This window comes from Armigeres subalbatus, chromosome 2 (assembly GCF_024139115.2).
Source record: "Armigeres subalbatus isolate Guangzhou_Male chromosome 2, GZ_Asu_2, whole genome shotgun sequence".
Taxonomy (NCBI): Eukaryota; Metazoa; Arthropoda; class Insecta; order Diptera; family Culicidae; genus Armigeres; species Armigeres subalbatus.
The window spans coordinates 108279606-108291664 of record NC_085140.1 but is presented as its reverse complement, the minus strand read 5'-3'; the positions used below and the strand labels follow the sequence as shown (position 1 = coordinate 108291664).

General features: G+C 40.0%; 1 protein-coding gene across 3 annotated transcripts in view; it reads left to right on the top strand.

Moving 5' to 3' along the window:
• The window catches only part of LOC134210632 (UDP-N-acetylglucosamine--peptide N-acetylglucosaminyltransferase 110 kDa subunit), a 113162-nt gene that overhangs the window by 2042 nt on the left and 99061 nt on the right, over positions 1 to 12059 (top strand). The window contains exon 2 of one of the 3 annotated variants that reach the window (XM_062686778.1): positions 626 to 920. The exons of 1 other annotated variant lie outside the window; for it this stretch is intronic. In XM_062686778.1, coding sequence (XP_062542762.1) covers positions 756 to 920 — 165 coding nt within the window. In that variant the 5' untranslated portion in view covers positions 626 to 755. Of the gene's footprint in view, positions 1 to 558; positions 921 to 12059 lie in introns of all 3 variants that reach the window. One more of the 3 variants, XM_062686777.1, reaches the window with a different exon arrangement.

Below are 12059 nucleotides of genomic sequence, written 5' to 3'. Positions count from 1 at the left end.
ATCCAAAGAAAAATATCCATTCGACATTCAAATGCTATTTATTGGCCTTTGAGAAAAAAATCTTTCGTTTCTGAACATACACCAAAATCGAAAAAAAACTAAACATCCGAAAAAAAAACAAAACAATCGATTCATTGAAAAAAGTCAAATCGATTGTTATGGCAAAAATTTAAAAATGATTAAAAAATATACCATTTTTTAAATCCTAAAGTCTATCATTATTCTGGTGACGCACAAAATTTTTCAACTTGTAAATTATACCCCTGCATTCGTTTCAACAAACAAAAACGTGTTCTATACGTCAAAAACAGATCAGAGTATAGGGTTAAGATCATGATCAGGATAGCTCTTGGGATAGCTACATATCTTATTTGACCAATAATTTATTTCAAATACTCCTGTGTGTATCGCCATGAACTGACAAAATGTTGCGAAATAAAAGAAGAAAACAATTGCAATGCTTGCTGGGTAGCTTTTCATGCCATTATCGACACTCGAACTCGACAGTCAGTAAAAGAAGCAGAAGAGGTATGACACCCAACGTCGTAAATATTTTAGTTTCCATTTGTAAGCTGTTCCGATAAGTAGTTCTTCATATTTTGTTTTTGGTGCTATCCGGAAAAAGTGAAATTCAAAACGTTTGTAACATTTCAAAGATTCGTGCGCGTCAAAACAAGTGCTTTTCGAGACCGTGTTTCCACGGGGGGGTTCAACCGAGCAGAGAAGAAAAAGTTGATCCCGACAGTGACGTGACCATGTCATCGGTGCAAATCGTGCTCGATTCATCGGACATTGCAAAATACCAGACCTATCAAACAGTGTACTATATTGTGGCCGACAGTGGTGAAACCGGGCCGACTGCGGTGACGATCGACGATTGCCCAGCGGAAGTGTACCAAGTGCAAACCGTGATCCCCGAGGTAGTACCCCCTTCCCCATTTCAGAGCATGTGATGATGTGATTACCTAAATATTAAGATGGCATTCTGTGTAGTATTTTATATACTTACATACCTACTTATTCTTGTCCTCCTCGTCAACAATCTGTCCACTACGATCGTATGTTTCAATATTCTCTCTTCTTGAGTACTGTAGAATGGGGTGAAACTGTACTATTTGTTTGGTTTTGTTTGTTAATTTCCCATGGGTACACAGAAAAAAATTCCGTGGTTAAAACTACTATTTTGTAGACTACGCTATGTTTTTAGAACTACTATGAAATTTCAATCAATTTTACCATGGTTCCAGAGAAATTCACCACTGTTTCAGTTCATGTGACAACACTCCGCATAGGCCACAGTAGATTTGCACTGCGCGCATGGTAAAATCAAACGGGTTTGTTATCTGCTGAAAATCGTCGGTGCGTATTCTTAAAATAACCCTCGGAATGGTAGTTTCGACTGCAATATTTTTTTGCGTGTATGAACAGGTGGGTAACTTTAGTTAAAACTGTTTTATATAGAAGATTTTGGTATGAATCGATCAGTAAACGCTCTAAGAATTCATTCAACTATTGTAAACATTTGATTCAATGCATTTAACTATTGAAAAATTCAATTTCGCTAGGCAGTGTTGAAATTTTACTTCTATAGTAATGATGGAGGATTTCCAGTTATAAATACACTGACAAAAATCCAATCATATTCATTATGTGTGGCACACATAAAATTGACTATGGCATTTCCCACATAATGGCTATGTGATTTCGCATAGCATATATGTGGAAACACACATAACCCTTATTAACTAATTACCTTTCATGTGGATTCTCCTATAGCGGGTGGTTATTAACGCACACATAAAATTTATTTAGATTTTAGCCAATAAAAATGTGTGCATTTTTATTAGTGAAACTCTTGAAATTAGTATCCAAAAACTAAAAAAGAGTAGCCAGGAATAATAAAGAGTTAGAAAACATGTCCAGTAAAAATAGAGTCAGATTTAATAAAATGTGCCAACTAAACGGTTCATTTTTGTACATAAATTAATTTCAAACAATATAAGTATCCCTTAAAAATAGGTATAAAGGTCTAACATGCTACATATTCACAGAAAAAATACACCTATTGTTTATTGCTCATTTTGTATCGTTTGCATACGAGAAAGTTGTACAGAAAAGTTATTATTTCACATTAGGAGGAAGCCAGAGTAAACGTGACGGCGCGATGCGACGCGACTGTGCAATTTGACAGTTCATTGATAATAATTGTTATTTTTTTACGTGAGTCGCGTCGCATCGCATCGCACATCGCGTTAAAGGTGTCAAATGTCTGTCTGTCCGTGTGTATGTGTGTTCACAATATTTAAGAAATAATAACTAACAACCAAGTTGTTGGGGTTAGCTATGTATGTACGTTAGTGAGCTACAAAAGTAACTACAGTAGACGTTCGATAACTGCAAGTCATTTAACTGCAATGCTTTTTAACTGCAATTCGATAGTTGCAACAGTTTTGCAGTTATCGGACCGCTAAACTTCGAACTGATGTCAAACCCAATGACAGCTGCATTGCGCTGCACATTTAGATGCACTTTTATTGCATCTGACGTCGATTGTCAACCGTTTGACGTCTAGAGTGCGTTGCAGTTATCGAACGGCATTCGTTAACTGGAAAGTAAACATTTTGCAGTTATCGAACAGCTACTGTACTTATCTTAAGGCTCAAAAAAAGAGAACAGCTTTCTGAATGATTCGTCACCGGCGGTGTGTCGTCTGACTCTTTCCGTCCTTTGGAAAATTGTGATTATGTGCCCACCGCACCACCGGGCAATACCACAAACACTCGTTCAAAAATACGGGTTTATGTAGTGGTATGTTGCCAACCTTCATTCCCCCAAGATTCTATTATACTCCATTGCACAGTGACGTCACGCACGACTTTTGACAGGTACTGGTCCTGTTGTTTACAGACGACTTTATTTTAATTTTAAGATTCTTCTATGATTCTTTGGATTTTCTGATCGATAATTACCAATATTTGAATGCGGAATGTACAGAATGTCTTCAACATCGTGCAATATGCAGATTTAATTTGGATAAAAAAAATCTAAGTCGAAACGTAAACAACAGGACCAGCACCTGTCAAATTAGTGAGGTTAGGTTTGCCGCGCGCAATGACCTATATAGAGTTACGCAAAGAGGATCTTCTTACACTTATTCTGAATGATTCTCTTCTTATTCTGTTGCCAACTTGCACTTTTGTTCAACCCATCAAGTGACTTCACGGGAGCGTTCACTTCTAAAGCTTTTAATTCGATAACCGGGTCACCCACAGAGTGCAAACAGGTGAGTTTCTTGTTGCTACTTTATTGGGGAATGAATTGATGTATTTTGAAGCTGTTTCTAGATCAAATCTAATACATTTCAATTAATGCGTTTTAATTCGCCATAATAATCATTAGGCGATAACAATACTTCCGCCTCACCGACAAGCATTTGTTTACTTTGCTCGATAGGTAGACGGTTTGACAGTTCAATAGGTAGATTTGGCTTCACTCTTTGCGCAACTCTATATATAATAGACTCTGATTCCCCCTTAACATTCCTTTTTAGTTTACTATCCCTAAATACTTTTGAAAAATTTCTGCTGAAAGTTGATGTGATGGAACTCAACATCTTTGCTTTCCGAACTGCTCTTGATAAAATGATAACGTATCAAAACATGCTTGGTCTTAGGATTGAATCCGTCGTTTTCAACAATGCACATCGCGGATAGGTTATCGCAGAAACCCGGAATCGACTGCTGTCTTCTTAACTCCCGTAGTAACTGTTTCCATTTTCTCATGGAAACATTCTTTATTACTTTAATTTTATCCACCGTATTTGCAGCCATAGAATTTATATCCAGGATCAGCTGTTTTTGTCGCAGGTCTACAGTTATCCAAATTGAACCATTTCGGCTCATCTTCATTGTAGTGTTTTTGGTCGAAATGTAGCATTATTTTTTTCCTATCACGAACGATCGCAAGCCGAGATCAATTCCGTTCCGAAGTCTTTCATCGGGGAGCAGTTATTCAATAGTTCTTTAGTTTTTAGTCGTTATTCAGCAAAACATTAACATATTTGGTAAGATCCATATTAGGGTGGCTCAAAAAACACTTCTTCATCGTAAATTGTGCCGTCTGACTGCAAATCACTGTTTTTGAATGTTTCTGCATACATTTTTGCATATAAACTTCCAACGAGTTTAGCACCGCCGAAACGTTGACCGATTTGGCTGAAATTTTGTCCAGAGCATCAGGGCTTCAAAAAGAACCGAATAAGAGGGCGGCTCATAAAAAAATTGGAAAAAGTTTTTTCCATACTAATTTGAGCCACCCTAATCCATATACAGTCGACTCTCTACATCTCGATGTTCTATATCTCGATATCCCTGCCTATGTCGATGGTTCCCTCAGTCCCTTCAATCTACATACATTTGGGCTTTCTACATCTCGATAACCTCCCTACCTCGATATCTCTCTATCTCGATGTGTTCTGATCATATTTTGTTCAGGATTTACTCTCCTTATGTCGATATGTTCAAATTTTTAGGCTACTAGACCATCTTTGGACAATAACAAACACATCAACAACTACCAATGACATAATCGCGGAATACACCTCTGCATAATCTGTGCCAGGACTTTTAGGGTTGCCCTTCCTAACTAGCCTGGCCTTGTAGTGCTAAAACTAGTGTTCACTGGATTCCATTCCAAAGCATACGCTTTTCTAAACAACAGAAGAATTCTCATCCCACCAGAATGTAGTTTTTTTTTCTTGGGAAAATTAAAGCGAATCTTGATGTTTTTGTAAACATTTGATCAATTGTTGCATTATTAATTGTAATAATTCTAGGCAAATGGTCACTACCATTTCGATCATCAATTATTTTCCATAAAGAATTCATGGATGATGAAGTAGAACAAAGCGATATATCTATACATGAATGGCGATTAGGAGGAACAGCAGTGAATAAGCCTTCATTAACAATATTCAAATAAAGCTCATCAATTAAAACCATAATCAATGAGCATCTGCCATCGGTTTTGTCACAACCTGTTGCAAGGTACACAAATTCTTCAACAACTTCAAACACATCCCCATCAAGCACTACCTCAGCACCACCACCACTAGGTTTTCCTCTATCTCTACCTGCCATCATGTACTTTGTCTTGGTAGAGTTAATGGTTAAGCCTATCCTCGCCGTCTCCCTCTTCAGTGGGCGAAAGCCTCCACCACTGCCACCACCACTATCGTCCGCAAAGCCCAGGAACATATGCGACCGTGTGATGATACTGCCGTTACTCTGCACGCAAGATCTCCTAATATCGCTCTCGAGTGCAATGTTGAATAATAAATTCTAAAGCCCACCACCTTGCTTTAATCCGTCTAAGGTCACAAACGAGGTTGACACTTCGTCTGCAATCCGAATACTTGATTTCTAGCCATCCAACGTTACACGTATCAGTCTTATCAGTTTCACCGAAAAACCATGTGCGGACATTATCTGCCACAGCTCATTTCTTTTTACTAAATCGTACACTGCTTCCAAATGAATGAGCAGATGGTGAGTCTGCAGCTTGTACTCCAGGAATTTATCAAGGATCATCCGCAGGCTAAACATCTGATCCGTCGTTGATCAGCCCTCACGAAAACCTACCAGGAATTTGCGACGAAGGACTCCTCAAGCGGCCTTAGTCTGTTCAACAGGATACGCGACAAGATTTTTTACGCCGAGTTTAGAAGGGTGATTCCTCTGTAATTGGCACACTCTAGTCTGTGCCCTTTCTTATAGATTGGGCATATGAGTCCATCCAACCAGCCGGCAAGCAATTCTTCACCCTCCCATATTTTCTGGATAAGGTGGTGGATTGATTGATGCAGCTGCTCACTTCCGTGTTTGAGAAGCTCGTGCGGGATATCGTCCTCCCCTGCAGCTTTACTGTTTTTCAACTGGTTTAGAGCCTTCTTTACCTCGTCCAGCGTTGGTGGTTCAACAGCTTGACCGTCGCCGACTATGTTCATCCTGCTCCTTAATACACCTTCATTTTCACCGTTCAACACATCTTAGAAGTGAACCGTTTGTTTGAGAAACTGCATATGTAACATTTTTGGCCAAAATGAGATTTTTATATATTCTGAATCCTCGTCCAAAAATACGTATTGTGGCAAAAAATACGAAAAAAAAAAATTTGTTCAGGAATGTATGAAAAATTTTTCGTTTGTTTGAGAAACTACATATGTCCACGTACTTTGAAGAGCAATTGTGGAATACTGTTTACATTTTTTGCACCGAAAGTGGCCCTCCGAAAGGGTGTTGAGTTTTGCCAAAAACTAATGATCTGTATCGAAGAAATCGAAAGATTCGGTGCAAATTTGCTCAAAAACAGTTTTTTGTTGTTTTCTCGAAAAAGTGTAAAATGGACTTATGCAGTTTCTCAAACAAATGATTCAAGTGCTCCTTCCACCGAGTATTGTAGCACATTATTTTCTTGGTCATTGCACATGGCGAGCACTGGCGCAGTTTTATGCCGCGCGCCATTGACAGTTGCGTAAAACCTCCGCATATCTTTCTCCTGCACTTCAGCTATCACACCCTCTTCGTGTTGCCTTTTTTCTGCGGTGTTCTATTAAATATAGGTTTTAGTTAAATACTTCATGTTAATTCTAGAGAGCATCTGTTTTTTAAACAATTCATGTTGAATAAGTGGAGAATAAATAATTATCATCATTATTTTTCATCATATAAAATGCTTTCCACAAAACCATCACAATCCGAGTTATTCTTCAGCGCTCAGAAGATTTCCATCTAACATGCATTTGACTCTGCTGCGACAGAAAGAGCATGACTGTCAACTTCTGAAACGAAATGAAAACAGAGAGAATTTTCTCTCTGGCAAAGAGAACGTGACGCTTGTCAGTTTTGTTTTGTTGAATTTCTCCCTGCATCCCAGTTAGAACGAAAGCTCTCTCGTAATAATTGTTCGTAATAAATTCTTTATGACTCTTTTTAGTGGGTATCTTTTGACAGCGCAAAATGTATGGAATATTACGTAAATAATGACATCATAAAGCGTATTTACCCTGAAACGCCAATTATTATGTCATTAATGGCGTAATCTGAATAGGCTATAAGGATACATTGCTCTATGTCTAATATTAACAGCGTTGAAACGCGAATGAAGTGTCTTGAATGAAGCTATGGGATTCACCGTCCGAAATTGATGTAGATAATAATATAAATACATAGGTAGATGACCAATTTTACGCCGGTTAACGGTCGACTATCACCTTCAAGTGAACAACGAACGTTTCGTCGTTTGTTCAATATAAATATGTGTGAAAACTGGCTCGCAGCGTTCTCATTTAGCAGATTGTTAAACTGTTTTCTATTTTGCGATCATGTGTGTAGCCTTACAACCAATGATTGGCAAGTCATGTTTTGAAGAAAAGAAGTTTGTAGAGCAGCTCACAGTCAAGTGTCACCATGTTATATGCAACTTCTATCCCTGCATCAAAATATGTCGAACGAGTGTCAAAGGACTATGGCGTGTTTCTGGAAAATTTCCATCGTCCATGCGTTTTGCGCATTTACATTGGCTGCTGCCAATTGTTGACCACCTTTAATTTTTCAGAATAAATTAAAGTTTTCAATTGTGTAACATAATATAATAAGCAAACAACGTTGAGTTTGATTCTGTACAGTAGAGTAGATTGCATTTGCGGTCAATTGCGTTGCGGCAATCTGGCTCGAAGCAAAAATTTCCCCACTTCATCCGTGATATTGAAAAACCGCAACAAACATTCTTTCCTCTTCCACTTTCAGAGTGGGCTGCCCAACATTGAAATCCTACCGAGCCAACAACATCTGGGGTTTGCTGTCGGTTTCATTTCGATTTTATTTCGTGCAACCACACACATTTGAGCTTTTTTACATTTATTCCTATGCTCTTGGGTCGCAGTGTGCATCACACGTACGGTAGATTCCATAGATGAGTATGGTTGAATAATTCCGTATTAGGCTGTTTTTTGTGAATGTACTGTTCTATTTTTTGACCTCACATGTTTAATAATTTAGATTGCAATCGAAACATCATCATGCTCGTTTGACCACACTTTCTTTCGCCTCAACAGCTCGTTTGGAGGGTCTTTAGATTAGTACACTACTGACTGATCTCCTATACATTAGCTTGTATTTGGCTGGCATACATGTACTGTCTGTACGGCACCACTGCCGACCGAAGCTCACGTCATCAATCTGATCCGGCATAGGTCAGCGTAAAGATGATGTACGCAGGTACCGCACTGTGTTCGAAATGTACCGAAGAAGGAAGCTCTTTTGGGTTGGCTTCTGCGTGCTGTCTGTCCTCTACTCCTCTGTCCGCACAATTGAGGGTTGTGTTGGTGGTTGAGCGGATTGTGGAATTTTTCCATGAGTAACGCTAAAGTTGATAATTTCAGATCTACGTAGATTTAACCTTTAGCACTGCACTACCATTTCAACAAAGAATGATAAGATTAGATTTCTCTGAAATATGTTTTCAATTCCAATCTTTGGTAAAAGTTTTTTGTATAAAAAAATGAAAACTGATAGAAAGCACTGATGTCTATTTATTAATCTTCTTTTTCGCTATGGTCACCCTAATAGGGAGACCATATGACATTTTTTCAAAGGAGCTATCCAAACCGAGGCGAAAAAGGATGAAAATAATTCGGGACCAATTTGCGATTAGGGCGTAACTTATTTTGTAAAGAAAATTATTTTGAGCTTTTTAGTCGAGTCGAGTCGAGTCGAGCAAGTCGAGTCAAGTACGAGACACTGAAGACGACCTTACTGTTGAGGACGAAATACGTATCTGTCAAGGTACAATTAAGTGGTGGAATTAAATGGGATTGTACAAATTCGTCTTATGACAAGTTATTTTGTAAATTGGGAATTGTAAATCAGTCCTGAATTGATGATTGAAAAACCAAATTTAATTCACCTAGTAGTGATAATCGCCTTTCTCGCGTTTAGCCAAGACACCAACCTTTTTGGTTCGGTTTATAACTTTGAAACGCAATGGCCACTCGTTATGAATTTCTATGGTGATCAACAAGGCTTTGTCCCCTGTAGAATGCAATTCCTTGCAAGAAAATTTTTCGAAATTAAAAAAAAAATTATTAATGGTTTGAGTGTATTACTTTCCATATCATTAAAATCTTCAAAAATTTTTTTAGGTAATGCCAGATCTCGACGTTTCATGCATTTCTAAGACGTTTGGCATAAAAAAAATCGCTTTCGAATTTTTCCTGTACGCCCCCCCCCTTGGGAAATTTTCGTGTTTCAAAATAGTCAAAATTTGACCGCTTTGGTCAAACACTTAACGAAGTCCGATTGAGCTGATATTTTGCATAGGGACTTTTTTCGAGGAGATGAAACTTTTGAGCACTATCCGGTTTTGAAATTTGATGGTCAAAATTTTCCCATACATTCCATTGGCACCCTAATACACACATACACACGGACGAATATAAATTGACGTTGGAAATCGTTTTTGAATTGAAATCATAGCCTACCGGAACAACTTTGTTGTGTGGGGCAGGCAGAAAAATATGATAGCGAACTCACCACCCTCATAAAAAGAAGATTCCATTAAACAAGCTTCAACTCATTTAACTATCAATTGTGAGAGAGTATTGAATAATAATAAGCAGGCATTTCCAGCAAATACAACCAATTTTAAGGAAGTAAAATTTATATAACAAGATTTTCTAAAGGTAATAAGAACAGAATTATCGTATCCAGTTTTCCACGAGCGGTAATGGCTGCCAGCTTGCCTGCGGGTTATCTCTGATTTGACGTTTGTGGAGGTTAACTGCACCCACCGTTCCGAGCATTCTGACCAATCTATATACATAAGAATGAATTTATGTCTGTCTGACCCATATAGACTCGGAAACTACTGAACCGATCGGTGTGAAAATTTGTATGCAAAGGTATTTGGGACCGGGGAAGGTTCTTAACATGAATCAAGACCCCTCCCCTATTTGGAAAGGGGGCTCCCATACAAATGAAACACGAATTTCATCATAACTCGAGAAACAATGAAGCAAATTGAACCAAATCTGCTATGTGGGATTTTGGGAGGTAAGATATGTTTCTGTGGTGGTATTAAACCCCTCCTCTTCTGGAAAGGGGGGCTCCCATACAAATGAACCACACATTTCTGTATAACTCGAGAACTAATCAGAGAATACATCAATTTCAGGCGAAACATCGTCGGGTCTGCTAGTGTAGAATATAAGAATGTGCTGATGAAGTGAAATCAAGCCTTCTTATACCATGCAATGCGTTAAAAATGTAATGAAACATATTTCAAATAGTTGAAAAAACCCAAATTAATTCACCTAGCGGTGACGATGCCTTTCTCGAATCAGTCGTTTGGTTTCGCCTTAGTGGGATATTTTATTTATTTATTACCAGACTAAGGCCGGAGTGGCCTGTGCAATACATAAAAGTCTTCTCCATTCAGCTCGGTCCATGGCTGCACTTCGCCAACAACGCAGTCTGCGGAGGGTCCGCAAATCGTCCTCCACCTGATCGATCCACCTTGCCCACCGGATTACTGTCCGACTGTCCGACATTCTGGCTACGTGCCCGGCCCACCGCAGTCTTTCCGAACGATGGATGGTTCTCCCAACAGCTGATGCAACTCGTGGTTCATTCGCTTCCTCCACGTACCATCCGCCATCTGCACCCCACCATAGATGGTACGCAGCACTTTCCTTTCGAAAACTCCCAATGCGCGTTGGTCCTCCACGAGCATCATCCAGGTCTAGGATAGAAACTCGTGGTGGGTGGCTTACGTTGTCCTCTCTTGAGCCTCTTCCTATCACGTACTTCGTCTTCGACGTGTTGATGACTAGTCCAATCCCGAATCCGTTTAGCTTCGCTTTTCAGTCTGATGTAGGCTTCTTCCATCTTCTCAAAGTTACGTGGTCGTCAGCGAAACCAAATAACTGGACGGACTTCGTGAAAATCGTACCGCGCCCGTTTGTATCGTGTCTCGTTCGCCCTCGTGCGGTGTTGCAGCAATGTTAGGCCGCGGCGGACGACTCCGTCGTGTGATGTACACCGTCGAGAGCTTTGAGCGCTGACATGATAGCAACGAGGTAGTAGTCGGACTCAATATTCGCACTCCCGTAAGTGCGGACGTTCATGATGTCGGAGAAGAATTTGTCGTCGATTTGGTTTTCCGTTACTTGATTAGGTGATTTCTATGAGGCTTTGTGGATATTCTTGCGGGGAAAGAAAATGTTTTGTACTACCGTTGGCCGTTGTCGTTCGATACGGTATGCAGACTATCCGGTTCGATGACCGGTCTATACATTTCCTCCCTTCCCACCTGAGCGTTCATGTCACCGATAACGATCTTTCTCGTCGTGGGGTCTCCCTTCGTGTGGGCAGTGCACGTCTATGATGCTATAATTGCCTTTTATCCTTAGCTTACACATCCTTGCGTTGATTGGCTGCCACCGAATCACGCGTTGGCGCATCTTTCCCAGCACTATGAAGCCGGTTCCCAGCTCGTTGGTGGTGCCACAGCTTTGGTAGAAGGTAGCCGCTCGATGCCCGCTTTTCAACACTTTCTGTTCTGTCCAGCAGATTTCCTGCAGCGCTACGACGTCGAAGTTGCGGGGATGTAATTCATCGTGATTATCCTGTCGCAACCTGCGAAGCCTAGCGACTTACAGTTCCATGTTCCAAGCTTCCAAGCTTTGTCGCCTAGGTTGTTGCCTTTATATCGAGTCGTATTATCTTCTATGCCGTTCGTAAAGGTTGTTTTAAAGGCGGCTTATGGGGCCTGCACAAACCTCCTGTCTCGTCGGAGGGCCGTCGTGTCAGGTCTGTGTAGCGTCCCACCTTATACCAGGACTTAAGCTTGTGAGCTTTGAGCGGCACATGGTCGCTTTGGCGGAGCCTTTTTGCGGATACATGCAGCTTTTTATAGAAGTTTAACAGGACGAACTGTCAAACCCCACCACATCCTAGGCAGGCACCACAACTCGCAGATAGCCTGGGGAGGAATTGTCCAGC